Consider the following 25513-nt stretch of genomic DNA (forward strand, 5'->3'; position numbering starts at 1 on the left):
ATTATTATTTATTTTTACAGACACTTTTCTTCATTCTCAACTGTCTACTCTGCATTATTTTACAGCTGTGTTTTGACTACAAGTTTGACTCTGTGGACGACCAGGACAAGATTCCCTGCCACTGTGGAGCACCCAACTGCAGGAAGTGGATCAACTGACAAACAACTACATAAGAGGACACTTAAACACAAATGCATTCCATGCCAATAATCTGCCCTGGGAAAGAGGAGGGGTTTTCACACTAACATCAGGCTCAGGCCTTCTGTTCATTCTGAGTCCCGCCTTAGGAGTTAGAAGCCGGTAGGGTTGAGAAATCTAGAAGGACATAAGAGGATGTGACTTGTGCCATATGTTGCAAGCTCTGCTTCATTCAGACAACCTTGTGTCTGTCAGCATGTGTTAGATGTACATAAGGGGCAGAATCCACCAGCGAATGAGGAGAGAGCACTGTGCGGGGCGCGGCCTTATTGGTTATTAAGGGCAGGCCCTTTTGTTACATACTATCAATGTGTACCATATGACTAAATGTAGACATCACTGAATGGGGAATGTACAGCAATGACTACCACGAAGGGAAAATTAACTTGCACTAAAAAAGAGACAAATACACACACACACACACACACACACAACTTTAAAATACTTGATTCCATGAGTCAGTTTTATCATAGGTTTCTTGTCATGTGATTTGAGTGGAATTGGAGAGGACGTTTTGTATTTATTGAGTGAATGAATTTTATTCTCAAAATTATGAGACAGTTGAAAGAAGACTGAACCGCTATTGCTTTTTGAAGATTAAAGACATGCTGTTACTTTTTGTATAAATGTAAATTAAGAAAAATATAGGAATAACCGACCAAATACTACCTTAACCTTGTTGATGTTTGGGATGTTTTTGAACTGCTTTTGTTTCATTTGTCATTGAAATTTATTTAAGATGGACATTATGATTTCAGTTTGAGAGTATATATTATGATTATTCTGTACAGAATTTGTAAAATAACCACAATAATTCACAAAAGTATTTTTGTTGTATTAAAAGTATGGTATTGTAGTGTAGTGTTTTGTGATTTACACGTACTTTGACCACTGAAGAAGAAATATTTTTGTTGACTAACGTGGTAACAAGTTATTGCTTAAAGAATCTAACTCTTCTGGTGTAAGAGGACATTCTGATGTATTCGCTGTTAATCAGGTTTGATTTTCTAGAACTGTGAATTAGGTTTTAAGCCACCCAAACACAACTTTTACTTTTTTAACCAGAATAGGCTAGGAAACCACCTTGTTGTCCTCTATTGTTTTTTTGTTTTGTTTTTTACATAGAAATTATGTACAGTTGTCCCATGACATTGTTGACCATTTCAGATGTGTGAAATTAAGGTATTGAAAGGGGGAGGGGGGATCCCCCCACACACACACAAAATCATGATTTGTGGGAAAACTTGTTTGAGACAGTAGGTGGTGCTACATTTTCAATGGAGATGGCATTCTACTTAATCAGAAATCTATCTTACACAGACACTTCACAAGTGACAAATGGAAGAGGTTTTGCGTGCACAATTTCAAGTTGACTGTATAATTTTGGAGACAGTCTTAGAACTTGTAATGTATATGGCATGTATTTTTTTAACTTTCCGAATACTCAATTGTATATATTTTCTCAATGAATGGTTGTAACAAAATTGTTTCTTGGATATTTTTCTTCTTGTATTATATGACATCATCCTGCCAGTGTGTTTGTGCTACATTTTTCTTGGTCCTGTAAAGTAGTCTAAAATGTTTTTGGAAAAATGCCTTTTGAAGTGTACAGAGTAATAAGAGGTTTGGAGTTTGTGGAATTGAATTTAGAAACATTTACAAAAATAAACTATTTTACATCTTAACGCGTTTTGTGTTTTTCATTTACTAGAGATCATATAAACTAGAAATTGTACTGTCTCCTGTCAGAGGAAGGGCCCACTACGTATGGGCGAGATGCTCTTGGGAGACATCTACTGAGCAAACACGAAACTACTGTAGCGTACTGTAAATGTGCTGTACTGTTGTTAAAGATTGCTCATCGCGACTGACTGACATTGATGTTGAATACACCCCAAAGGTAACGCGTACTTGGTGTAGGCAACACTTCCTGGTGAATTTTTCGTCGAAGCCGTAGACTTGAAGTTAACAACTAGCCTGCGTTTCAGATAAAGATTAACCATGCACTTTGAGACATTAAGGTCCGTCTTGTTGAAATGAAAGAAATCTGAACATCCAACTTGATCCAGAAAATGGGAAGCACCGTGATGGAGTCCAATAAGGACTCAAAGAAAACGCCAAAGAAAAAGAGAACACTACGGATAAACATGCAGGTAAATTAATGTGGTATACAATATTAACAGTAACAACTATACTTTACAATTTTGACATAGCATAGTTTCAGATGAGGATTATGTTGACATTACTATTGGGGAACATTGTGCAATATTAAGGTATGCGCAGTTGCGTAAATACGCCATAGCACCTTTATTTGAGCATCATTAAGCTACAAGATCTTGCATTTTCGAAACTCGTTTTTCATGTAAAAGTTTTCAGCCCCTCGTGAGTGTATGCAACATGACGTGATACAGTACGACATACTACATTTCCCTCCATGGAAATTGACAGCATAGCATATATGTTTCTGCAGCAGACTCCCATGAAGAAGATTCAGCTTGTCTAACACATTATTTGCTTAAGACTGACATTTAAACAGACCAGTGTATGGTGATGTCCAAGGAATAGTCCTCCTGTTTTGAGGCCCTATAATAACCTCAAGTGAGCAAGTGCTAAGACTGTAAAATAGTAAGAAAGGTTTCAGTATAGCCTACTGAAACTATTTTTTTATAGTATTACATAAAGTTTTTTTTTCGTTCAACAACACAGCATTATTGTTCTCTGTCAGTTGTGCATGAAGTGAAGTAGTACAACCTTCAAAAGGGTCGTAAATGGTTCCTTGGAGGAAAAGAGTTTGCCTTTACGTATGCTAGAGGCTTGATGTTTACCAATGAAAAGAGGAAGGCAAGGAAACATCTGGTAGGAAACATGAAAAACCACTCAATCATGAGTCATTGCGGCCACAGTTACTATGGGCAACTAGAGTCCAGATTTATTAGATTTGGTTTTATTTTTCCTTTTCCATATTTTCGTCTAATTTAGCATATTTATGATTGGGTTTGCTTAATCATTCCCCCAGAAAGGAGACAAAGAGAGAAACATGGATAAACATGAGAGATACAAACCAAATATTGAAATCATGTGAAACGGCCCTTGAATATAATGAGACCGGATGACAGGGCATTATTATTGTCATCAATTTGCACTGTGCATCACATGTTTACTGTGGACATCCACAACATCCCAGCTATCACATGCCCTCAGACTTGGTACATCAACCAAATATTTAAAAACATTTCACCTTTCTGTACTTAGATTGCATTTACATGCATGCATTTAGCAGACGCTTTTATCCAAAGCGACTTCCAAGAGAGAGCTTTACAAAAGTGCATAGGTCACTGATCATAACAACGAGATAGCCCCAAACATTGCGAGCAGCCAAAACATGAAGCATACATTGTGAAAAACCAAATAAGTGCCAAAGGGAAGAACCATAAGAGCATGCAGTTAAACAAGTTACAATTAAACAACATGAAACTCAAAAAGTGCAAGAGTGTACCTGTAGAAAAACAATCAACAGTAAAATATTTCACAGCGAGTACAAGAATTTAAATCTGTTACAACTAACCAACAAGAGCAACAAGTCTCTCAATACGAGCCATTGTGATCCTGGAGGAAACTAACATCAGGTCCAGCCAAGCATTCCTAAGTGCCGTTGTACTCCCGGAACAAGTGCGTCTTGAGCCTTTTCTTGAAGGTGGGGAGACAGTCAGTGTCCCTGATGGAGGTGGGGAGTTGATTCCACCATTGGGGGGCCAGACAGGAGAAGAGCTTGTGTTGGGACAGGGCGCTCTTGAGCGGTGGGACCACCAGACGGTTGTCAGAAAAAGACCGTAGGTGGCGGGTGGGGGTGTAAGGCTGGAGGAGAGACTTGATGTAGTCGGGTGCAGTCCCGTTCACCGCTCGAAGGTCAGTACCAGAGTCTTGAATCTGATACGGGCCGTGATGGGAAGCCAGTGGAGGGAGATTAGGAGCAGGGTAACATGGGAGCGTCTGGGTAGATTGAAGACCAGACGGGCCGCTGCGTTCTGAATCCTCTGGAGAGGGCGGGTTGCGCATGCTGGGAGACCGGCGAGCAGCGAGTTCCAGTAGTCCAACTTTGAGAGGACAAACAGCTGGACTAGCAGCTGGACTAGCAGCTGGACTTTGCTTGGACTAGCAGCTGGGTGGAATGTTCAGACAGGTATCTCCTGATCTTCCGGATGTTGTAGAGGGTGAATCTACACGACCGGGAGACCGCAGCAATGTGGGCTGTGAGGGAGAGCTCGTCATCCATGGTCACCCCGAGGTTCCTGGCAGAGGCTGAAGGGGTCACCGTTGCCGATCCCAGGGGGATTGAGAGATCGTGGGAGATGGAGGGTTTGGCCGAGATGATGAGGAGTTCTGTTTTGGCGAGGTTCAGCTGGAGGTGTGTCAGAAATATTTATCTATCAAGCATTGCACAGTCAGTCGGTGAACAAGTTTAAGAAAGCCTTATTTCTTGCGGCCGGCCCACAAGGAGACAAAAACATCACACACCATTGTGCTACAAAGTTTGTCTGCTAGCATGTTGTGCTAGCTACCTTTTTAAACAGACCCGCTCTTGACAGTCATTGGTTAAAACAAAGGCATGCAAATGTTCCATGGCTCTTCTTTCATTGGCTCCCTTGCATAGACCTGGCGCGTGTGTGTGTGTGCGTGTTTACGTGTGTGCGTGCGTGTTTACGACATCAACCCTGATTGAAACACAACAACAGGATCTCCTGATGTCTTAAAAGCTCCTTCACATAGGTGTCAAACAAATGTTCTCCAGACCTTGCGTCTCCACCTATAGTCCTTGTCACACAGTATCTCCTTAAAACAACCAAAACTCCCCTCTTCTTAGTCCTCAGCCTCAAGATAAGGGTCTTGTATGTTTACCCAGAGTTCAGATTTGGGGTTAGGCCTCTCTTTACACCCAAGGAATACTGAACTCAGAATCATTCTTATACAGGATAACAGTTACATCTTCAATTTGTCCAACAAGGTGGTGCCTGGTCATCCAGGCGGAGATGTCTGTGAGGCAGGCCTCGATCCTAGCTGAGATCCCCGGATCAGTCGGGGGGAACGACAGGTACAGCTGCGTGTCATCTGCATAGCACGCGTACTAGCGTACAGAAAGGCGTACAGAAAAGCGTACAGAAAGGCACATTAGTACAACTAAATTACTTTTCTTACTGCAGGTTACAACACAAATTCAAATGACATGGGTCAGGTTGGGTTTAATTTTTTTTCAACTTGATTTAGGCAGCTCAACTCCTCCTGTTCTGGTCAAGGCGTGATTGCAGGTGTGTTCGTCCTTCAGGGTGAAGCAAATGCCAGAGGCAGATTGTAAGCACAGATAACAAAAGGAATCAAAAGGAAAAAATGTGCCCAACCCAGGTTGCCAGAGATGTGGCTTCTATCGCATGGTTAGAAAAGCATTGCTGCCTGTCATGACATGCATACCATTAGGTATAAATAGTGCTATTTCCTGTATCAGAATGATCTCTCTCTCTCTCTCTCTCTCTCTCTCAGTCTCTCTCTTTGTGTAATGGTGTGTGTATATTTGTCTGTGTTTGTGTGTGTGTGTGTGTGTGTGTGTGTAGGACTTCAGTGCTTTTACTTCCCCCCAGCTAGACTGTGAGACTGAAATCTCTGACAAGGATGGCACAAGAAAGGTAAACTATCTTGTCATTAGTATCTTGCTATGTTGTTGTTGAACCCATAATTGTGCTTGTGTCTCCTCAACACTTACAACATGTCACTGTTGGCCTGACAGTTTTTTTCACCTCCTGCAGACTTATTTGTGATCAGATGAGTCTATGCTTTTCAGCTAGCAAAGTGGTACAGTCCAAAGCTCTCTGTCTTGCATTTTCTTGCAACCATCCTAGACTGCCTTACGATAATAACCTACACACTCTGGCTAGCCTGGGATCATGTACATGAAATGTATCCTAGTAATGCATTCTTCCTCTCTGTTTACTGTGTTGACTGTCTGAGTTAACCTAATCCTGTCTCAGGACCCAACTTTGTCTCAATAATCTTTTTGAAGTATTTCCCATGGTTTAACTCCTCCCCATTTGAAGTTGTAAAAGAAAACACCTGTGTTGAGTGGGCTTACGGAGGAAGTTGATTGGTTCCCAGATAAGCCTATTTTTTGTTGTTGTTTTGCTTGCCTATACACGGTCTAGCACAACCCTTGAGAGAGAATTAGTTGAAAACAGAAGAGTTACAATCTGGTTTGTATCTCCTCAGATTTTGGATTGGTTCAAAAGAAGTGTGCTTGGAGCAGGGCCAGGGTTGAACTAGTAGCTACAGTAAAACATAATGGTAGCTCGCTATGAGAACAGAGTTGAGATCCATTGAAACATTATTGACTAAACACTTGAGTGTAATCATATGTGGAAACAGCTAAAGATAACTTAATTGAACTTAATTATGATTTAAACAACTCTGGACCCTTGCCCCCTGCCTGATTGTAGACTAGACACGCCCACAACACTAAATAGTGATACCAAATCACTTCTCATCTCCAGTGTTTTTCTCTCCCAACACCACAAGTGTGTGGTGGAGCCCCCTGTCTCAATGGCTGTCTTCACAACATACTGCTTCCTTGAAATAGCTTAATATGCATATTGTATGGCGTGCAGTAGGTGCTATTGTATTCAGTAGGTGGGCCTACCAACCAACCAGACCAAACCACCAACCCCCAGCTTGTGTAGCACCATTTGTTTTCAGCTACCTGCCCGTCCTTTGATGAACATTGATGCTTGATGTTTCCATCATTAGTATCAATATGAATATAGGGCATCTATTCTTCACTACACCCCCCCACCCCCCCACCCTCTATCACACCCTCACTCTGACTCTCTCTCTCAGGGTGAAGTCAGCCGCTCTGCAAGCCCAAATAAAGGACTGTATTTAAGGGATTCTACCGGTGCCAACCAAGCCTCCAGGCCCATGCCTGATGCTGTTCACCCCAGGACCAGCCCTGGCTCCCCTAAAACCATCTTCCCTTACCGGTCCCACCAGGACCCGTCTCACCAAGACTCATCACCCAAGTCCCCCCACCGACTGAGCTTCAGTGGTATTTTCCGCTCCTCGTCCAGCTCTGCCCCTGCCAGCATCAAGTTATTTTCAAGAAATAAGAAAGGTAAGCATCTTGGTGCGAAGCATGCTATCTACAGGCTACCGATTCAGCAGTTCACTGTGATGTCACAGTTTAGAAAGAGATATTTTGTTTCTGTACGAGATGTATTTTCTGTACTGATACACTTCTTACAAAACTTTGATGCATGATGAATGTACAAAATACAGCTTATAATAGTGACAATCAAACACCATGCACATGATAATCACCCCATCTTTCGAACGTCTGAGGTAACTGGGGTTTCCTGTGACCTACATTCACATGCTTCATTGTTTTACTCAGAGACTTCTGTTATGACACAGACGTCTGTGCACTTAATAAATGAAGAAATTTAATAGGAAGTATGCTGTGTTTTTGTAGTTTATATTTGAGCAAAAATCATGCCTAAGTCGGAACCTTTGTACCAATTATAGAACTAGCAGTGAGAGGGGTCTGCTTAGTTCAGTCATAACTCACTTTAAACATCCTGACTGTGTATACACTCTAACTTCCTCCCTAGGATGTTTCCTAAGGGAAAACACAGGTGAAAAAGTAGGTTGGGGAAGGTAGTACAATATAATACTGAAAATATATTTTAGTTGGTGAAAAGTGCCATGTTCTTCGGCATACCCAGCTTTGACAACTTAAGTAATGTTGTTTTTGTTCAAATACTGTCCTTATCCAATCCAAAAAGCATAGTACAAACCTAAAGGAGATCTAAAGGAGAATTATCCCATTTGTGTGCTTTATTAATGCAGGACTTACCTAATTCCACTCACTAAATGTATGGTAATAGATAAGCACCTACACGCAGTTACAGTAGGTTTCTCCTATGTGTCATACGCTATGATGGAAGCAGCCATGTGCTGCTACACAACATGGCCAAGAGCTTTCTCAGGGCGATAAAGTAGAAGAGAAATGTTGAAAAATGCTTCACTCACCCTTATTACTGTCAAACTACTTCCTCCAGGAACAAGAGAATGGGACTTTTACATAAACAAAGAGTAGCTTGTTTTACTTGTTATGTTCCTCTGGTTGTGGACTCCAAAGTCAGCTTGTCAGATTAAAATACATCCATTATCCTTTTAGGACTGACTGGACAGGACTACATTGTTATTTAGTTGCACATGGCCAATGTTTTGGAGGCCTACTTTAGAACCAAATCTAGATCCCTGCTAGAATAGAGACCTTTTTGTGTTGAGCTAAGTGGGTTTCATTCCTAATATTCCTTAGTACGTGGATAGTTGATTAATACCTAATGACACCTGATCCTGTTCTACACCAAAATACTTTACCTCGACTGGGATCATGTTGAAGTAACTGAAAAAGTGAGTCATTTTCCTTGGCTCATATTCACCTATTCTTCTTAGTAGGCTTGGAGGGTGGAATAGAAGAGCTTGGGCCAGATGATGTATGCCCGATCTGAGAGATGTCAGCATGCTGTGCTTTCTACCAGTGTCCTTATTATATACCGCAGCTCTCTACAACACTGTTACTGGTTGGCTTGAGGGTTTTCACGTCAAGCGTATTTGTTTGTGAAGCGTGTGTGTTTGCAGTATCCCACAGCCACCACAAGGGTGCATCGCATCCTGAAACTGTTCATCCCAACTGTTGAAGCAAATCTACAAGGATTTAACTACATTTCCTGTAATATTCACTTGGAGGTAAAAAAGAGAATTAAAAAAGTGCTTTAGGAGTCTTGAACATGATCTTAGTATGCAGAGTAATGTCAGCCTCATATTGGCCTTAAATACAGTATGTGTAGAATGTCTCTTTATTCACTGCTATTCCAAACAAGCCCTTTTCCCTGTCTGGACATTGTCAAACACACCATGGTGGACAACTGAAGCTCCCATCATGGCCTTATCAGGAAGTGACCAGACTTTTACCAGGCTCTTCACACAAATAGGCACGCTCTTCTCTCTCTCTCCCTCACTCTCTTTCTCTCTCTCCCTCTCATTCTCCCTTTCCTCTCTCACTCTCTCTTTCTTTTTCTTTCTCTTTTTCTTCCTTTGTGTCTATCTGTCTCATGTTTCCCTCTCTCTCTCTGTCTACTTGCTCTGTCTTTTTCTCTCTTGTGCATGTGGACAGTAAATAAAAGAACATTGTAGTTCACCCAGTTCAGCTGTTCATTCACAGAACAGGACCCGTAGAAGGCAGGATTCAGAGAAAGAGATGATCTGTAGGGAGATATGCTTATATAAGGGAAAACGGCAAAGGTCTTATTTACTGATACAAGTCTTATTACTGTAAGTACTCAACAACAAAAAATACGGAAACACTAATTTAATCAAGACTTTGGACTGGCAGTCACTTCACAGAGCCTTCAAATAGGAGAAAAACTTGATGTACGGAAATATAATGGGTCAAAGATGACTGGCCTCAATCAGATGCACACTCCCCAAAACTATTTATCGACTTGTTTGAGTTGATTTGGGGTCTTTGCGTAACACACCAGTGGAGAAGTCGGGTGGCAGCGCAATCGATGGCGTCTGTTGTGCTCTCTAACTGGGTCATCTGCTGGGGGGCATGGCAGGAGGGAGGTACAGAGTGGAGCCTGTCTGATCAGCTGACAGAAGATGGGATCACCCGGTCAGCTGAGGTGATTCTGGTCTCAGCACTCTGTAAAGGTCAGTCTCCCTGAGTTACAGCGACTGGAGACCAAGAGGGCGGCGGAGATGTACAGTAGATGTCCGTGACCTTTATCTATATTTGTTTCCCTCTGGTCATTCCAGGGGGCCACTCCGTGAGGATTTCTGTTTGAGAAGGTTAGGTCTCAGGATCTCAGGAAATTGAGCGTGAATGTTGGAGTGTGTCACAGATTATACTCAGTCAGAGAAGCGGGGGTGGGGGTGGGGTGGGGGTAAAAGGGGATGGGTCAGCGAGGGGGCTGTGACAATTGTGAACGTTGGTTTCCCAGCCTGGCCTCAATGAAATGCGTGCTATATTAAAGACATGCCACCCACAGCTGCACCTGACAATTTACAGCACTGACGCCACAGCACAAGGCGCTCCACAGAGAGAGAGACAGAGAGAGAGACAGAGAGAGAGAGAGAGAGAGAGAGAGAGAGAGAGAGAGAGAGAGAGAGAGAGAGAGAGAGAGAGAGAGAGAGAGAGAGGAGTGGTGGTGTCCGGCGCTTATTTGCATCAGTTGTGCGAGGACCTTTCACGGACGACGTGTTGAATTTCCAGCTTTCAATGTCTTCCTCAACAAGTGTGTGAGCAAACACAGGCATCAGTACTCTGCCAGACGATCATAACATCTTGGGAACATCCTCTGGACAAGCTTTGACACACCCCTGAAGAGCAGCTTTCGCAACTGGCCGTTCATTCAATCCATGCAAATGACTAGTAGGAATATATCAGCAAAGCAAGACCGTGTCTGAATGGCAGAATTACTTAATGGAAAAAGAGAAGGCTTGGGGAAATTGTAATCATTAACACTACGACAACTCACAAAGGCTATTCTGACCAGATTGGACCGTCTGACAACAATATTCGTCCAGGACCACCAACATCCAGAGGACCAGAACCTGTAACCCCACAACAGCCTCAGACCTCAGACGCTTCAATGAAGTAAAGAATAACTTTTTTGCACCTCCAGGGCTTTCCACTGACCCAGACAAGCTTTCTTGACTCTTTTACAGTTCCTTCAACTATGATTCAGTCGCACTAACTCTTACTGTGGGTGTACCAAGGGCCAGAGCTGTGCCCTCCCAGTGCCCCTCGGATGGTAATGGTCATATCTGGATTCGAACCCTCAACCCGCTGCTCTCCATGAAGAGGTTCGGCAGCCTGAGGCGGAGCAAGAAGCGCAAGGAGCAGGATGGGTTGGCTGCAAGGCGTCAGTCCGAGCCACCTTCTCTACCTGGTAATGATCCGTGCTGTTTACATGATGAAGTCTGTGTCTATAAACTGAATCAGGGAACAAGTTCAACCAATTAGCAAAGTCCTGGAAATTCTGCCCATGACTCCCACTGTTGAGTCGTCCAAGTCACCAAGTGATTTGAGCTGTAGGTTTTGTAAAAAGAGAGTAATGAATCTGTCCTTTCCTGGGTGGTGAGTACTGTGGAACCATATCCACATAGTAACCTGTCATAGAATAGTCTGTCAGTGGGTTCTTATTTGAATGTTTTACTGCTGGCCTTGGGTCCTTAGTTCTCATAGTTAACCCCTATGATCCAGCAACGGCTCTCGTTTCACTAATGCAACACATACTCTGGAAGCTTTTTCCCAGAGATAAAAACCTCTACATTCTCTGTTTATGTGAATACATGAATTAAGGTCAAACTTAATGACTTATATCCATTCTAGTGAAACTGCAAAACTTTTAAAAGCAGAACCACAATTTATGCAGCCACATTTAAGTATGATTTAAGAGTCAATCTTGTTTTATTTGGACTAAATAGAAGGTAATTTATAGACGTGTAATCTAGTGTTCATCTAATGCAGGGGTGGGGAACGTCTGCGGCCCGCGAAATCATTTGGTCCGGCCTGCCATGGCACTGCAGGAACAATATTATTAGGTGCATTATTTGTTGGCAGCAGCACTATTTTAATATGTGGAAGAGGACCGTGGAGGCACGCAGCGTTGCGTACCAATGTACCAAAAAATTCGTATGAGCGTTGTATGAATGTTTACAATGTATGGCTCCGCGCCTGATTAACACTCAGATCGATAAGCAGTCTCAAAAATGGTAGCAATATAAAAAATAATACGATCCCTTTCCGTAATCATGATACCCCCCAAGAAATGTTCGATGCACACCTAATCAAAGCAGGCTGCATCCGTGCCAGCTAACATCACAAACCTCACCAAAGAGAAGCAGTTCCAGCCATCACATTAGGGGTGAGTTAATTAAATGTTTGACCAAATATAGCAGGCACATTTTTAAGTTGATAATTCTGTACGGCCCCCGAATGATTTTATAAATATCCAAATGGCCCTTGGCAGAAAAAAGGTTCCCCACCCCTGCTGTAGATGGATGGATCGGTCTTCTTATTTTATTAATGTGATCCAATAAGAGTATTGATGAGTAATTCCTGTTCCCACACTAGAGCAGGATTAAGTACCTCAGTGGTGGTGTGGTTCTACATTGTTATGTAACTAATTTGGAACTCTTATAGATATAATTGACACACTGGTATGAGGTAGTGAATCTTCCTTAATTACATTTATTCATTTAGCAGACGCTCTTATCCAGAGCGACTTACAGTAAGTACAGGAACATTCTCCCCGAGGCAAGTAGGGTGAAGTGCCTTGCCCAAGGACACAACGTCATTTTGCGTTCCGGGAATCGAACCGGCAACCTTCTGATTAATAGCCCGACTCCCTAACCGCTCAGCCATCTGACCCCCCCCCTTAATTACTGGATGTAGGAAATGTCTCCCTTTGGAAAAGTCTCAGAACAAGATTACTGTTATGACTTCATGTAGGTGACTATTTTGAGGCTCTGTTGCTAATGGTCTTCAAACAGCACACCTTGTTGTTGAATGCTACACATGAACAAAATACAGTTCCTGTCTCTGCTTCTCACACTCTACACACACTTATCGAATGACATCAGGCGGCAGTAGGTGGGGATGGCTGTTGCGGTGTGGCCAATGGAGCCTGTGGAGGTCTGTGACTGTAGAGCAGGCCAGATCATACGATGTAGACTTCCCCAAAGACCCAACCCCATCCATTCCTTTATGCTCACTGTTCATCTGCAACACACTGGTACCCTCCCTGTAGATGTTTGTTTGTTCAGTGGTGATGTGGCAGCTCTGCTCACTCTGCTCCATTGTACTATGTCCTCACTTTTACACAGTGCTATGTTAGTATTTGGGATCATACCATGCTTTAGCACATTTAATGAGTTATTGTTGGGGGCTGTGTTTTTGTGGTGTGTGTGTATGTGTGTTATCTCCTCCGGTGGAATGTGCCAGAACAGCGGGGCTAAAATAAGAACCCAACACAACGGAAGAAAGGCAGGATCAACAGGGACTGGTATTAGCCAGCTAAATGTCAGAAGATAGTGACGAGCGCTGGACAGGGTAGACGCAGAGTTTGTGTGTGTGTGAGTGTGTGGAATGTGTGTGTTTGTGGGGTAAGGCACATCATCTCTGCATGCCTTTGCACATGTACAACCGATTTCAATTTGTTTATTTGATCAAGAGGGACAGTGTACATTCATAAACATTAAACTGTAAACGCACCCAATTATAGCCAAAAGGCTAATTTCCATTGGCAGTCCCTGCCAGAGGGAAAAACGCTATACAACCTAAAAAAGGCATTAACGTATATCAAACATAACATTGACAATAAAAAAAATAAAAAATAAGAAACAATCAAATAAAATAAAATACAATCCCAATATACAAGTTCTACTGCTTACCCACTAGTGATCACATTTTTGGTTATTTATCAACCATTTTTTTAGATTACTTTTAAAACAGTTGGATGAGGTTGATTCTCTAATGTTTTGAGGGAGATGGTTCCATTCCCGGGCTGACCATTTAGTGGACTGGTGTTTCTTGACATTGATGTCGACCAATGACACCAATGTTCATTCAGGGGTTCTAAAGGGAGTGAATGGGAGATGAACACCTTGGCACAGAGAAGTAGGACCAAAGAAAATAAAAGAATATGGTATCACAATCCTACTTGCGGCTGTTTGAAATGCAGACCATTTTGTATACAGCTCAGGGAGAAGGCCACAGTCTTCAAAATATGTCAGCATGTCAGGCCGTGGAATGTCTTGTGTCACCCTACGCTGTCTGAGGCCGTGACGCCATGACACTTGATGCTCAGGGACATGTGAGGCCTGTCGTGTGACCTACGACCTCCACCTGACACTGCCAGAACGAGAGGCTGCCTCTCAGGCAACTGTCCAATGCACTAAAGGATTCCACAACACCGATGTGACTGGTGCAACTCAGAAATTGACTCTTGTTTCTGATTGTTTGTTTGTTGCTGTTTATTCATGGGGGGTAGAAAGAGGTTAGGGAGGATACGTATATTTTATTGAAGTGATTTAAAAACCTTCTTTGTTTCTATACTTCTAAAAATAGTAATAGCCATCTTTAAAAGGGGGGTGAGAGAAAATAAAATATATCATAGAAATGTAATTTATTAATTCAATTAATATATATGAATATATAAAAAGGCCAAATGCTCCAGAAGTCTGAACATGGGTGATACTAAGTCATAAGTACATAGCTGACTACAATATGATCTCACATGTGTTGTCGCTGAATGGCTCTCTTAAGAGTAATGGCAAATCATGACGAAGGGGCTCTTTCCACTGCAATCACCTGTCGAGAGGTTTCGAGTTCCCTGCAGATCCAAGCATCTGTCAATGCAGTATCACCCTCTACCATTGGCTCCCTGTCAATATCCAAGGCTCTCATTGAGACCCTGAGTTAAATGACATATGCATTCTGATGGTCACCCTTGCTTTAGTGTTAATAACAACACACACACACAAACTATTCTTTTGTCCTATGACATTCACATGACTTGCTAACCCTGTCTCTCTCTGGTTCTTGTCTCTCTGTAGTGTCTGGACTCTCCTCCTCACCAACCACCCCCACACAGGCCCCCAGCCAGCCCCTGTTCCCCCCTGAGGTCCACCACAGTGCCCCCGAGCGCCTAGATGTCCGCGCCTGCTCTCGCTCGCTCTCCTCCCCCCCAAACACGGCCCATCACCTCAACTTTCCCACCAAGCCCCCCATTCCCTCCTCTAGCCCTCTGCCCAACACTACCTTACAAGTAAGTGATAAACTATGCATGTGTGTAGGGGGGTGGGTGTGCTTGCATGTGTGTGTGTGTGTGTGTGTGTGTGTGTGTGTGTGTGTGTGTGTGTGTGTGTGTGTGTGTGTGTGTGTGTGTGTGTGTGTGTGTGTGTGTGTGTGTGTGTGTGTGTGTGTGTGTGAAATCTCGTATGTACATAAGTGAGTCATGCTCTACTAACTTTCTACCTCAAGGTCATACCTTTTCTTATTTTTTTTATAATGGAAAGTACCTCCTGAAGTGAACCTTATGAAGCGTATGTATGTGTATTATCCAGTGGGGCATGTGTGGCTATACACAGTGTATGTCAGCTCTGTTTACACCATCTGTTCTATCAGTTTGACTAACAAAATATCTCAACAGGCCTTGGTGGTCTGACTGGAAGGAGTTTCTGTCCATTCCACAACCACAAGTGTGTGTGTGTGTGTGTGCGTGTGTGTGTTTGTGTGTGTCAGACTGGACAGCAGGGATTATCCCCAGTTGATAATGCATGTTGTTCATCTTCAGGGTTGACCACAGCAGGTCGATAACAGTCCGACATTAGCACAGACCTATTCTTCCTGAAAGAGATGCCGATTCATGAAAGCATATCCGGATAAATCCCAGCCTGCCTGTTTGAGCCATGAGACACTTCACCTGGGAAGTCTAAACTAATATTTCATTACAACCTTGTATTTATGTTGATGCAAATGCCCAAGTCCTCATAGTTGAGAATAACCTTGGATCTCTCTAGTCTTATAATAATGTCACAATAATTTGAGTTATGAGTTTCTGCCAAATCCATCAGGAACACAAGTAATGAAATGGTTCCCTGTTTCAGATTTATGGGTAGCTGCCAGAAGCGTAGGATCTGCGGCCATGCCCAATGCAGGGGAATTGATTTATGGGGTTGCAGGAGCAGTGTTGGCTGCAGAAGGTGCTGTGTCACCACTACAGCAGTATAGGGTGACTGGAGGGAGAACTGGGCACCCCAGGGGAAAGTCGTCAGGGATTTTTTATTTTGCTGCTGCAGGCTGTTGTGAATGAGCGACCAGGGGGAGAGATGACTAATCATAAACATGGCTCTTCTGTGCTGAGACTTTGTGATGGTGACTCAGCTTCTTGTATGCCCCTGATGCATACTGAGGGGTTGGGCCTGATGTAGTCTGTTGTAAATGCATGAGAGGAGGGGTGTATTTGCATTTATTTTAGATTACCTTGCTGCCTTACAGCCTTTTTTGCATGGACTTAAAAAATGAGTCATGTTTAGCTGCAGTTTGACTGCATTCAAATAACACTTTGGTGCAATTTGATCCATCTAAAAAAAAAAAAATTCACCAACCAGTAAAAAGTTTTCTTTATTGACATCATTGAGAAAGAGATTACTGTGTACATGTTTTCTTGCTGCTTGGCAACGTAAGGGATTTCCTAATATGGTTAAGAGCCTTGGTCTGCATGGAGGGCGTGTCTATGGTGGGCTCGTGTCTGTGGCTTTGCTTGACACATTTCATGAGCTAACGATTTCTCAATTGATATAAGGCGCAAAGTGTCAGTCTTTCTCTCAAATGTGGCGTTTTGAAATGTTTTTAAAAGACAGTCTTCTCTGTAACGTAGCTGTTTCTATGTCAAGTTTCGCGCACTCCTCTGCAGAATAAAGTACTATGATTAGTCCGAAGACGTTGGCGCTCTTGACTGCAGCAAATGAATAGGACGCTTCCACTTTCAGATTCAAGGGGTGTGTTTAGTCTAATAATAATTTACCAATAAAGTTACAGACTCTAAACCACAAGGTCTCAAACAAACATAAAGTCGGAAGTAATATGAGGATTTTTTTCCGACAGCTAAGTGATGTTGGTAGTTAAGTCGTTGGGTTTATAGTCTAACTGTCGGTGGGTTGTGTCATCGAAGAAAGTGTCGCGTAGCACCAAACTTTGATGAAAGGAGTTGTGCGCTTGACAGCGCGCACGACTGGTGTCAGTCGGTCAGTTTGAGTATTTGCTGCGCGTTATTGACTGTAGCTCTGTGTTTTTTCTTTTAGGTCTACGGTTTATTCGAAGGCATGCTGGAAAAACTTGAACTAGACGATGATGGTAAGTGTCTGTGAACGAACCATTTAATTTCCCCAAGTGTCATGAACATTTCGCTGCATTACTACGGAATAGTAGGCTACGGAATGAAGCCGGTGCAATCAAAGTAGGCTTCTCCATGAGAACCAGTATTGGATGGACTGTAGGCTAATAGCCTACGACGCAAGCTAGTTAACGCCTAACTGAAAATGTATTTCGCACATAACGCATTTTATTTCGATGACATCAGTTAAATATGGAAATTTTTTGTCTCAGTCGCTTCCCGATGTTGCCGTGAGCGCATTATGTCAGATATGAGGGATTCCCTTTGCCGTGTCGGTGACATCATTGGTTGAGTATTATGATGACAAGTAGATTCGTGCAAATTGGCGGAGAATATACACGGATCCAACGTTGTGGGTAATATTGCATTTAGACATGCGTTATTTTGTGCATTAATGTGTCTAGAAGTCATGTACAACAAACCAATTATTTAAAATGACCTAGTCCATAGCAGCTAACAACTGATACAACCATGGATAATAGTATGGTTTTAAGGTATATCCTATATTAGTCGGCTGTGTCCTGTTCACCTTGCCAGAGGTAGTTTTAAAGGTGCGATTATTTTTCAGACGATGCAAGTGGTTAAGTAGGCCTAATGTTACAGAAGCTTTTAGTACACAGATGATCCAGAATGTCTCCTGTCAAACTATGGGCGTTCAAATGTTTTATTTCTTGACTAAACCTTCCCTGTCTCTTCATACAGCTGCTGTAGAACCAGAGAGTGATATTTACATGCGCTTTATGAAGTCCCACAAGTGCTACGACATTGTCCCCACCAGCTCCAAGCTTGTGGTGTTTGACACAGCACTACAAGTAAGGAAGAACCACTTAGCACCTATATCTATCTTTTCACATGATGGAGCCCCATTTCTCCAGAGAGACTGACCCTGTTCCTGTAGCATTTTTTTCTAACAGGGTTTAGACGGTTCCAGCCTAGTTGTCCAAACCTATCATATTAAAGTGCCTCCTTGGTCAGATAGCGATTTCTAATTGCTTGGTTAATGTTCCATGAGAAAAACTATATAATTAGCTTCTGTGTTTGAGGTGGTTGTGAAATTGTCTTAAAGCTGTTAAACAATAATCTTATGGAGAGTGTAGGAAACCTTTTGATGTGTAAACGTTCAACTACCAGATCCACTTACCTCAAGGTTGGTATTATTCTCGGACTTTGTGTTTCTCAGGTAAAGAAAGCATTCTTTGCCTTGGTGGCCAATGGGGTGCGCGCTGCTCCACTCTGGGACACTGAGAAGCAATGCTTTGTGGGTAAGAAAAAGTGTGTCATGTACTGTATTCAACCCTTGTGCTGCCTTCGGGTCACATGACCCGAAGGCAGCACAAGGAACCGAACAAGGAACCGAACCATCGTTGTGTTGCCACAACTTTACCCAATACAAAAATAATTGTATTTTCTTTTAACCTTTGCAATGTGTGGGGTCTGAGACAGCCCAACGGTTAAAAGAAAATGCTTACGACGGTGGGTCACAATGACTGATGGGTCAGAATGACCCGAAGATAACACAAGGGTTAAATCAGTACCTCCACTTCGGTGACTTCGAATGGTTTGCCTACGCTTCTCCATAGGTTCTCTGCTGTTTGAACTAATCTCTTTAAAGGGGGAATTCATCTATTCTTTATGCAAACATGTATGAACTTGCTAGATATGACTGAACCTCCTCCAAAGTGTCATGAAGGATTTTCTTCTTTGCGTATAATCCAATATAGACCATCAAATGATCAAACTCTTTTGGGCAGCCGCAGAAACTGCTAAATGAATCCTGAATAAGACTTGAGTTGTCTGATACAGTAGCAGAGAACCCAACATGGTGTACGCACTGCAGTACACCAGACCACCATGTTGTCATATTCAGACCTACCCAGTTCTGCATCACTCCCACACTCTGATTAAGCTTCTCCTTTTAGGAATGTTGACCATTACAGACTTCATCATCATACTTCACAGATACTACAAGTCACCTATGGTAAGGCAAACCCGGAGAAATCATCTGCAAGGATTATTTCTTCATCTTTTCAGTACAGTGAAGGATTTCAGTTTGTAAAATATTTTCTAATTTTTATATGAATTTATATGGATTTTTTTTCAAGGTGCAAATATATGAATTAGAGGAACATAAGCTTGAGACATGGAGAGGTTTGTAACTTTTTTTGCAACGCAACTGCTATAAATAAACACTGCTGTGTGTTACGTAGGGTTTTAAATACAGTATTAACACTCTTTCTTTCCTCTAGAGGTGTATTTACAGGAGACCTTTAAGCCTCTAGTCAATATATCACCTGATGCAAGGTAAATACACTGTTCTAATTTAAATAATAACACGGTTGTTCTAATGTCTTTTCTGAACAACTATACTCATTATTCTACCGCAAACATGCACACCCACTCTGAGATTGAGAAATCGTCTCGTTCTGATTGGGACGTGTATCTGTGTGTCCGCAGCATATTCGATGCTGTCTACTCCCTGATCAAAAACAAGATCCACCGCCTCCCTGTCATCGACCCTGTGACAGGGAATGCTCTTTACATCCTCACTCACAAGAGGATCCTCAAGTTCCTCCAGCTCTTTGTAAGTGATGATGAGTGTCCACTGTCGCAGGGAGTGCAGATGCTTACTCCATGAACATGCTTGTTCTGTGGTAGGGGAAGATTGTTGAAATACTTGTTCCTGTGACACAGCAGGAAAAGAGAACCCAGCTTTAAATGTACAGTGTCCTCTAGTGGTGAAATATTGGAATTCAAGATTAATTGTCTTTTACGCCATTAGTGATACAATCCAACTGGCAAATGTGTGCCTTGTAACTGGGATTGTGAGATGAAACTAAGTTTCTTGACCAAGAAGGAGCCGTGTTTTAGCTTGGACATCACCTAAGATTACTTTTCTTCATCCCCACCCTGCAGGTGTGTGAAATGCCCAAGCCAGCCTTCATGAAACAGACCCTTGGAGAGCTGGGCATCGGCACCTACAACCACATAGCCTTCATTCACCCCGACACGCCAATCATCAAGGCCCTGAACATCTTTGTAGAGCGGAGGGTATCTGCTCTTCCTGTGGTGGACGTGTCTGGTATGACCTCTAACACTCACTCACTCACTGCACTTGGAAACTACTAGTCATACAGGATGTTCTACAGATAGTTGTCTGGTATCAGAAGAGAATCAGAATCAGAATTCGGTTTATTTCGCCATGTATGCTATACAAACACAGAATTTACTGTGGCAGGGAGGTGCAAACACTAAACATATACAAATATTAAATTAAGTAAAGATACAGAAGTTTTACTATTCCTAAGAACTAAACAATCTAAGAATAAAACAATTTAAATATAAAATAAAATATATATAAGAATAAGAATGAGCAGCAACATCCTAATAGGACGTTGATTTACATATCGTAGTAAAGTTTATATCGATAACTTTCATTCTGAATTTTGTTACAGGGAAGGTGGTGGATATATACTCTAAATTTGATGTCATAGTAAGTGCTGTTTTTCTACAGAGTACGCTTACCTTTTATTGATAGTATGCAGGGATTTAGTTGGGGTTTAGAAGTCAAGTCATCGGGTCATGCTTTCTGTTACGCAAGTTGGATATCTGGGTAACAAGACTGTTTCCCGTCATGTATAGAACCTGGCTGCAGAGAAGACGTACAATAACCTGGATATCACAGTGACCCAGGCTCTCAAACATCGCTCACAGTACTTTGAGGGAGTCATGAAGTGTCACAGGCAGGAAACACTGGAGACAATTGTGGACAGAATAGTCAAAGCAGAGGTGAGCAATTATTTGAGAAGCACAAACAGTTTAATGGCGTGTGGGGAAAAACACACCTCAAACTTGTGTGTGTTTGTGTGTGTGTGTATCAGGTCCACCGGTTGGTGGTAGTGGATGAGCACTCCAGCATCGAGGGCATCATCTCTCTGTCAGACATCTTGCAGGCCCTGGTGCTCAGCCCAGCAGGTATAGACGCCCAGAACTCCTAACACCCCCCCCTCTCCTCTCTCTTTCTTTGTTCTGGAACCCTGGTCCCCTTCCCCACCCTGTTCCACTCTCCCAGGTAGGACACTCACTCACATGTACGCACATGCTCTGTGTCTGGTCGGCTCGCTGCCTCTCCCTCACCTGGGGCTGGCAGGCTGTTAGGGCCTGCCTGTGTTGCCACACTGGATGCCAGCTTGATGCCAGTGTGCTGTGGGCATGTGCCTGTGCTGTGTGGGCATCCTAACCAGGTCTGGAATGGGAGTTCTTGGTGGTCATATCCAGACTGTTGCTTGACAGGAGCTCTTCTTATAAAACAATGAAAAAAATGTAAATACTGCTATGTTCTATGACAAGGCTGCTGATTCAGATGAGCTGTTTGCAAAGCACAGTAGACTTGATCTCTTCTGACCTTGTTTTCCTTTAGCAATTTCTGTCTCTTTTTTTCACTGCCTGCACAGCAGACCAGTTCAGTACCTGGGTGTACTGGATGTTGACCTACTACTTACTGTTAATAGGAATCACATTTGACTTCTAGGAAAAAACAAGTAGGGGCTAACAAATCAGTCTTTACTATAATAATATGTCATAATTGTTAGTTGGTGTGGATGAATAAAATCATCAGTCTGCATGTGCATCTGGAGTGTCGTGAGTTAGTGCTCCTCACCGTATATACAGTTAGGTCCATAAATATTTGGACATTGACACAATTTTCATCATTTTGGCTCTGTATACCACCACAATGGATTTGAAATGAAACAATCAAGATGTGCTTTAAGTGCAGACTTTCAGCTTTAATTTCAGGGTATTTACATCCAAATCAGGTGAACGGTGTAGGAATTACAACACATTTTATATGTGGCCCCCCCCTTTTTAAGGGACCAAAAATAATTGGACAAACTAACATAATCATAAATCTAATTGTCACTTTTAATACTTGGTTGCAAATCCTTTGCAGTCAATGACAGCCTGAAGTCTGGAACCCATAGACATCACCAGACGCCGGGTTTCGTCCCTGGTGATGCTCTGCCAGGCCTCTACTGCAACTGTCTTCAGTTTCTGCTTGTTCTTGGGGCATTTTCCCTTCAGTTTTGTCTTTAGCAAGTGAAATGCATGCTCAATTGGATTTAGGTCAGGTGATTGACTTGGCCATTGCAGAACATTCCACTTCTTTGCCTTAAAAAACTCTTTGGTTGCTTTCGCAGTATGCTTCGGGTCATTGTCCATCTGCACTGTGAAGCGCCGTCCTATGAGTTCTGAAGCATTTGGCTGAATCTGAGCAGATAATATTGCCAGAAACACTTCAGAATTCATCCTACTGCTTTTGTCAGCAGTCACATTATCGATAAATACAAGGGAACCAGTTCCATTGGCAGCCATACATGCCCACGCCATAACACTACCTCCACCATGCTTCACTGATGAGGTGGTATGCTTTGGATCATGAGCAGTTCCTTCCCTTCTCCATACTCTTCTCTTCCCATCATTCTGGTACAAGTTGATCTTGGTCTCATCTGTCCATAGGATGTTGTTCCAGAACTGTACAGGGTCTTTTAGATGTTTTTTGGCAAACTCTAATCTGGTCTTCCTGTTTTTGAGACTCACCAATGGTTCACATCTTGTGGTGAACCCTCTGTATTTACTCTGGTGAAGTCTTCTCTTAATTTTTGACTTTGACACAGATACGCCTACCTCCTGGAGAGTGTTCTTGATCTGGCCAACTGTTGTGAAGTGGTTTTTCTTCACCAGGGAAAGAATTCTTCTGTCATCCACCACAGTTGTTTTCCGTGGTCTTCCGGGTCTTTTGGTGTTGCTGAGCTCACCAGTGCGTTCTTTCTTTTTAAGAATGTACCAAACAGTTGATTTGGCCACACCTAATGTTTTTGCTATCTCTCTGATAGGTTTGTTTTGATTTTGTTTTGATTTTTCAGCCTAACGATGGCTTGCTTCACTGATGGTGACAGCTCTTTGGACTTCATATTGAGAGTTGACAACAACAGATTCCAAACACAAATACCATACTTGAAATGAACTCTAGACCTTTTATCTGCTCCTTGTCAATGAAATAACGAACTCCCATGAGGGAATAACATACACCTGGCCATGGAACAGCTGAGCAGCCAATTGTCCAATTACTTTTGGTCCCTTAAAAAGGGGGGGGGGGCACATATCAAATGTGTTGTAATTCCTACACCGTTCACCTGATTTGGATGTAAATACCCTGAAATTAAAGCTGAAAGTCTGCACTTAAAGCACATCTTGATTGTTTAATTTCAAATCCATTGTGGTGGTATACAGAGCCAAAATGATGAAAATTGTGTCAATGTCCAAATATTTATGGACCTAACTGTAAATCTGAAATTAATCTTTACATTTTTCAAACAAGCAAGTAGGATGCATGTTGACTTGTGAGCTACACTATGTTGTCTATTCCTGCTCATTCCCCATCAGACGTCTGCAGAGAGGAGTGCCTGCTGGAGTGAGGAGGAGGAGAGCTCTCCCATAGAAGAGCTGGGGGGTCCACTGAGGTTTAAAGGCCTACTCGTACCACCCCATGGCTGTTGTAGGGAAGCGGGAGAGGGTGGGAGGGGCCGGGGGTGCAGAGACCCCACACTGATACACCCCAGCTGGGTAACCAAACGACTGGACGGATGTCTTCCAAGAGGCTAAGCCCCCACACCAGAGGGTCCACCGCTTACTGTTGGAAATTAATTTATATTTTTGGACAAATTGATGACACACACACAAACGTACACGAACACACATGACCAGCATGAGTTGGACCTCTGGTTTCAAGCTGGTCTGGTTTTGGAGTGTGTGTGGAAGAAGAGAAATATGTGTTAGGTTTGGGTTTCCTGTGTCAAGCTGCTCTGTCATGTTTCAGCATTTCCTAATCTATAGTGTCAACTCCAAAAGGCTTGTGTCCTAGACGGAATGATGTCATCATCCTCCTGAGGATTTTTCGCAAAGCGGCTTTAACAATTCAAATTATTGTGAGGAAATGTATCGAGCACCTCAACAATTTCATACCCAAAGTGAATAGCCCTGTAGAATTGGAGAATGATGAGTTTTAACAGTGTTGTTCTGGTGAAAGCAGCATTTGGGCAGATAATCAATCCTAACTCGTTTTGTGCCTTTGTCATGCCTTGCCCTGACCAATGCAGAACAACCATGGTCATGCCAAGTAAAGACTGCTGTTTTTTATTGAAACTATAGAGAAACATGAATGTTTACTTGATAACTTTATTGGGATTGGTGGGTGAGGGGAGTATTTTTAGTAATGTGCTTTGGAGGGACAGAAAAACAAACAAACAAAAAAACATTATTATGCTATTATTTTTATGCTTTTTTTTTTTCTCTCTTCTGTTTCCCCTAACTCATTGTTGGCAATCCCAGTGTTGAGAGCCATTTCTTTTTCCTGCTGTATGCATCTGAAACACAGTTACCAAAACCATGTTGAACCAAATGGCGGCTCACAGCAGTGGGCCTCTACTGTGCCCTGAGCATGCAGCTCAGACAGAACTCATCTCGTGTTTCACTGTAAATAAGATGGTTTTTCAGGAAAAGTGCCAGAGCAAGCTTTATTTTTATGAATGTTACAAAAAAAATGTTTAAAAAGACTGATGTTTTAATATTATTTTTGAAAATATATTGTGGAAACATGTTAAATTCAATGTTTGTATTCAGATCAAGATGTACTGTACATGTGTAAGCATGAGGAAATACACTTTAACAGTTATGAATGTTGTTTGTTTTACCATTTTGCATTTTTATGGTAACAGAAAAATAAATGACACTGAATGTACTTCACTGCATTTAGTTGTTTGTTTTTTGGTCTACCATGTTGTACCAGACAGTTGTATGTATAAGTTTTATGTAGTAGGACACATCAAGTGTGACAAACTATCGCTCTATCTCCTCTTAAGAAGTTAAGTGTGACCAATTGAAATTGTTTCCACAGTAGGAAGTTGATATCATTCCCCAACCCCTTTTTCCCCTTATGTTTTCAGAGAACAAACGTCCTACCCACAGCCTTCACCAATTACTCTCCCACTCCAGTGCTTGTAGCACAGTGACTATGCACTGTACTGTACTGTATGCACTGCTGCTTCTTAGCAAGAAGGTCATGGGTATGATTCCCGCATGGGACACTGTTGGAGGTGCATGCATCTTCTCCCGACCCATCAGTGCTTTGGTGGGCCATCTCCTGGGCCTTTCTGTGTGAAGTTTGCATGTGCTCACATCAGTTTTCTCCACAAAGAACCACTTTTTTTAAAAATAAAAACATGCAGAATAAAACAAATCACTCTCCTGTT

The 25513-nt window shown here is 42.4% G+C and overlaps 2 protein-coding genes across 7 annotated transcripts in view; both read left to right on the forward strand.

Moving 5' to 3' along the window:
* kmt2cb (lysine (K)-specific methyltransferase 2Cb) overlaps positions 1-1883 on the forward strand; it is a 58877-nt gene extending 56994 nt beyond the window's left edge. The window contains exon 59 of the mRNA XM_062482496.1: positions 66-1883. Coding sequence (XP_062338480.1) covers positions 66-158 — 93 coding nt within the window. The 3' untranslated portion in view covers positions 159-1883. The remainder of the gene's footprint in view (positions 1-65) is intronic.
* A 218-nt stretch (positions 1884-2101) lies between these two features.
* LOC134036654 (5'-AMP-activated protein kinase subunit gamma-2-like) lies at positions 2102-25002 on the forward strand. Of its 6 annotated transcripts, none has more exons than XR_009932430.1 (16): positions 2102-2351; positions 5802-5873; positions 7075-7348; positions 14866-15077; positions 17116-17167; positions 17910-18019; positions 18388-18469; positions 19127-19185; positions 19310-19355; positions 19454-19508; positions 19662-19788; positions 20121-20286; positions 20660-20697; positions 20847-20993; positions 21086-21276; positions 23649-25002. XR_009932430.1 is itself a non-coding variant. In XM_062481673.1 (16 exons), exons 1-16 carry the CDS (start codon positions 2271-2273, stop codon positions 23678-23680), a joined length of 1647 nt encoding a protein of 548 aa, XP_062337657.1. In that variant the 5' UTR covers positions 2103-2270; the 3' UTR covers positions 23681-25002. The 6 variants fall into 6 exon arrangements, 4 of the variants coding, with proteins under 4 accessions (XP_062337657.1, XP_062337659.1, XP_062337661.1 ...); XM_062481673.1 differs by having other exon boundaries at positions 2103-2351; positions 21086-21179; XR_009932431.1 differs by lacking the exons at positions 2102-2351; positions 5802-5873; positions 7075-7348 and adding exons at positions 10359-10900; positions 11023-11195.
* The last annotated feature ends 511 nt before the right edge of the window (positions 25003-25513 follow it).

This window comes from Osmerus eperlanus, chromosome 16 (assembly GCF_963692335.1).
Source record: "Osmerus eperlanus chromosome 16, fOsmEpe2.1, whole genome shotgun sequence".
NCBI lineage: Eukaryota > Metazoa > Chordata > Actinopteri > Osmeriformes > Osmeridae > Osmerus > Osmerus eperlanus.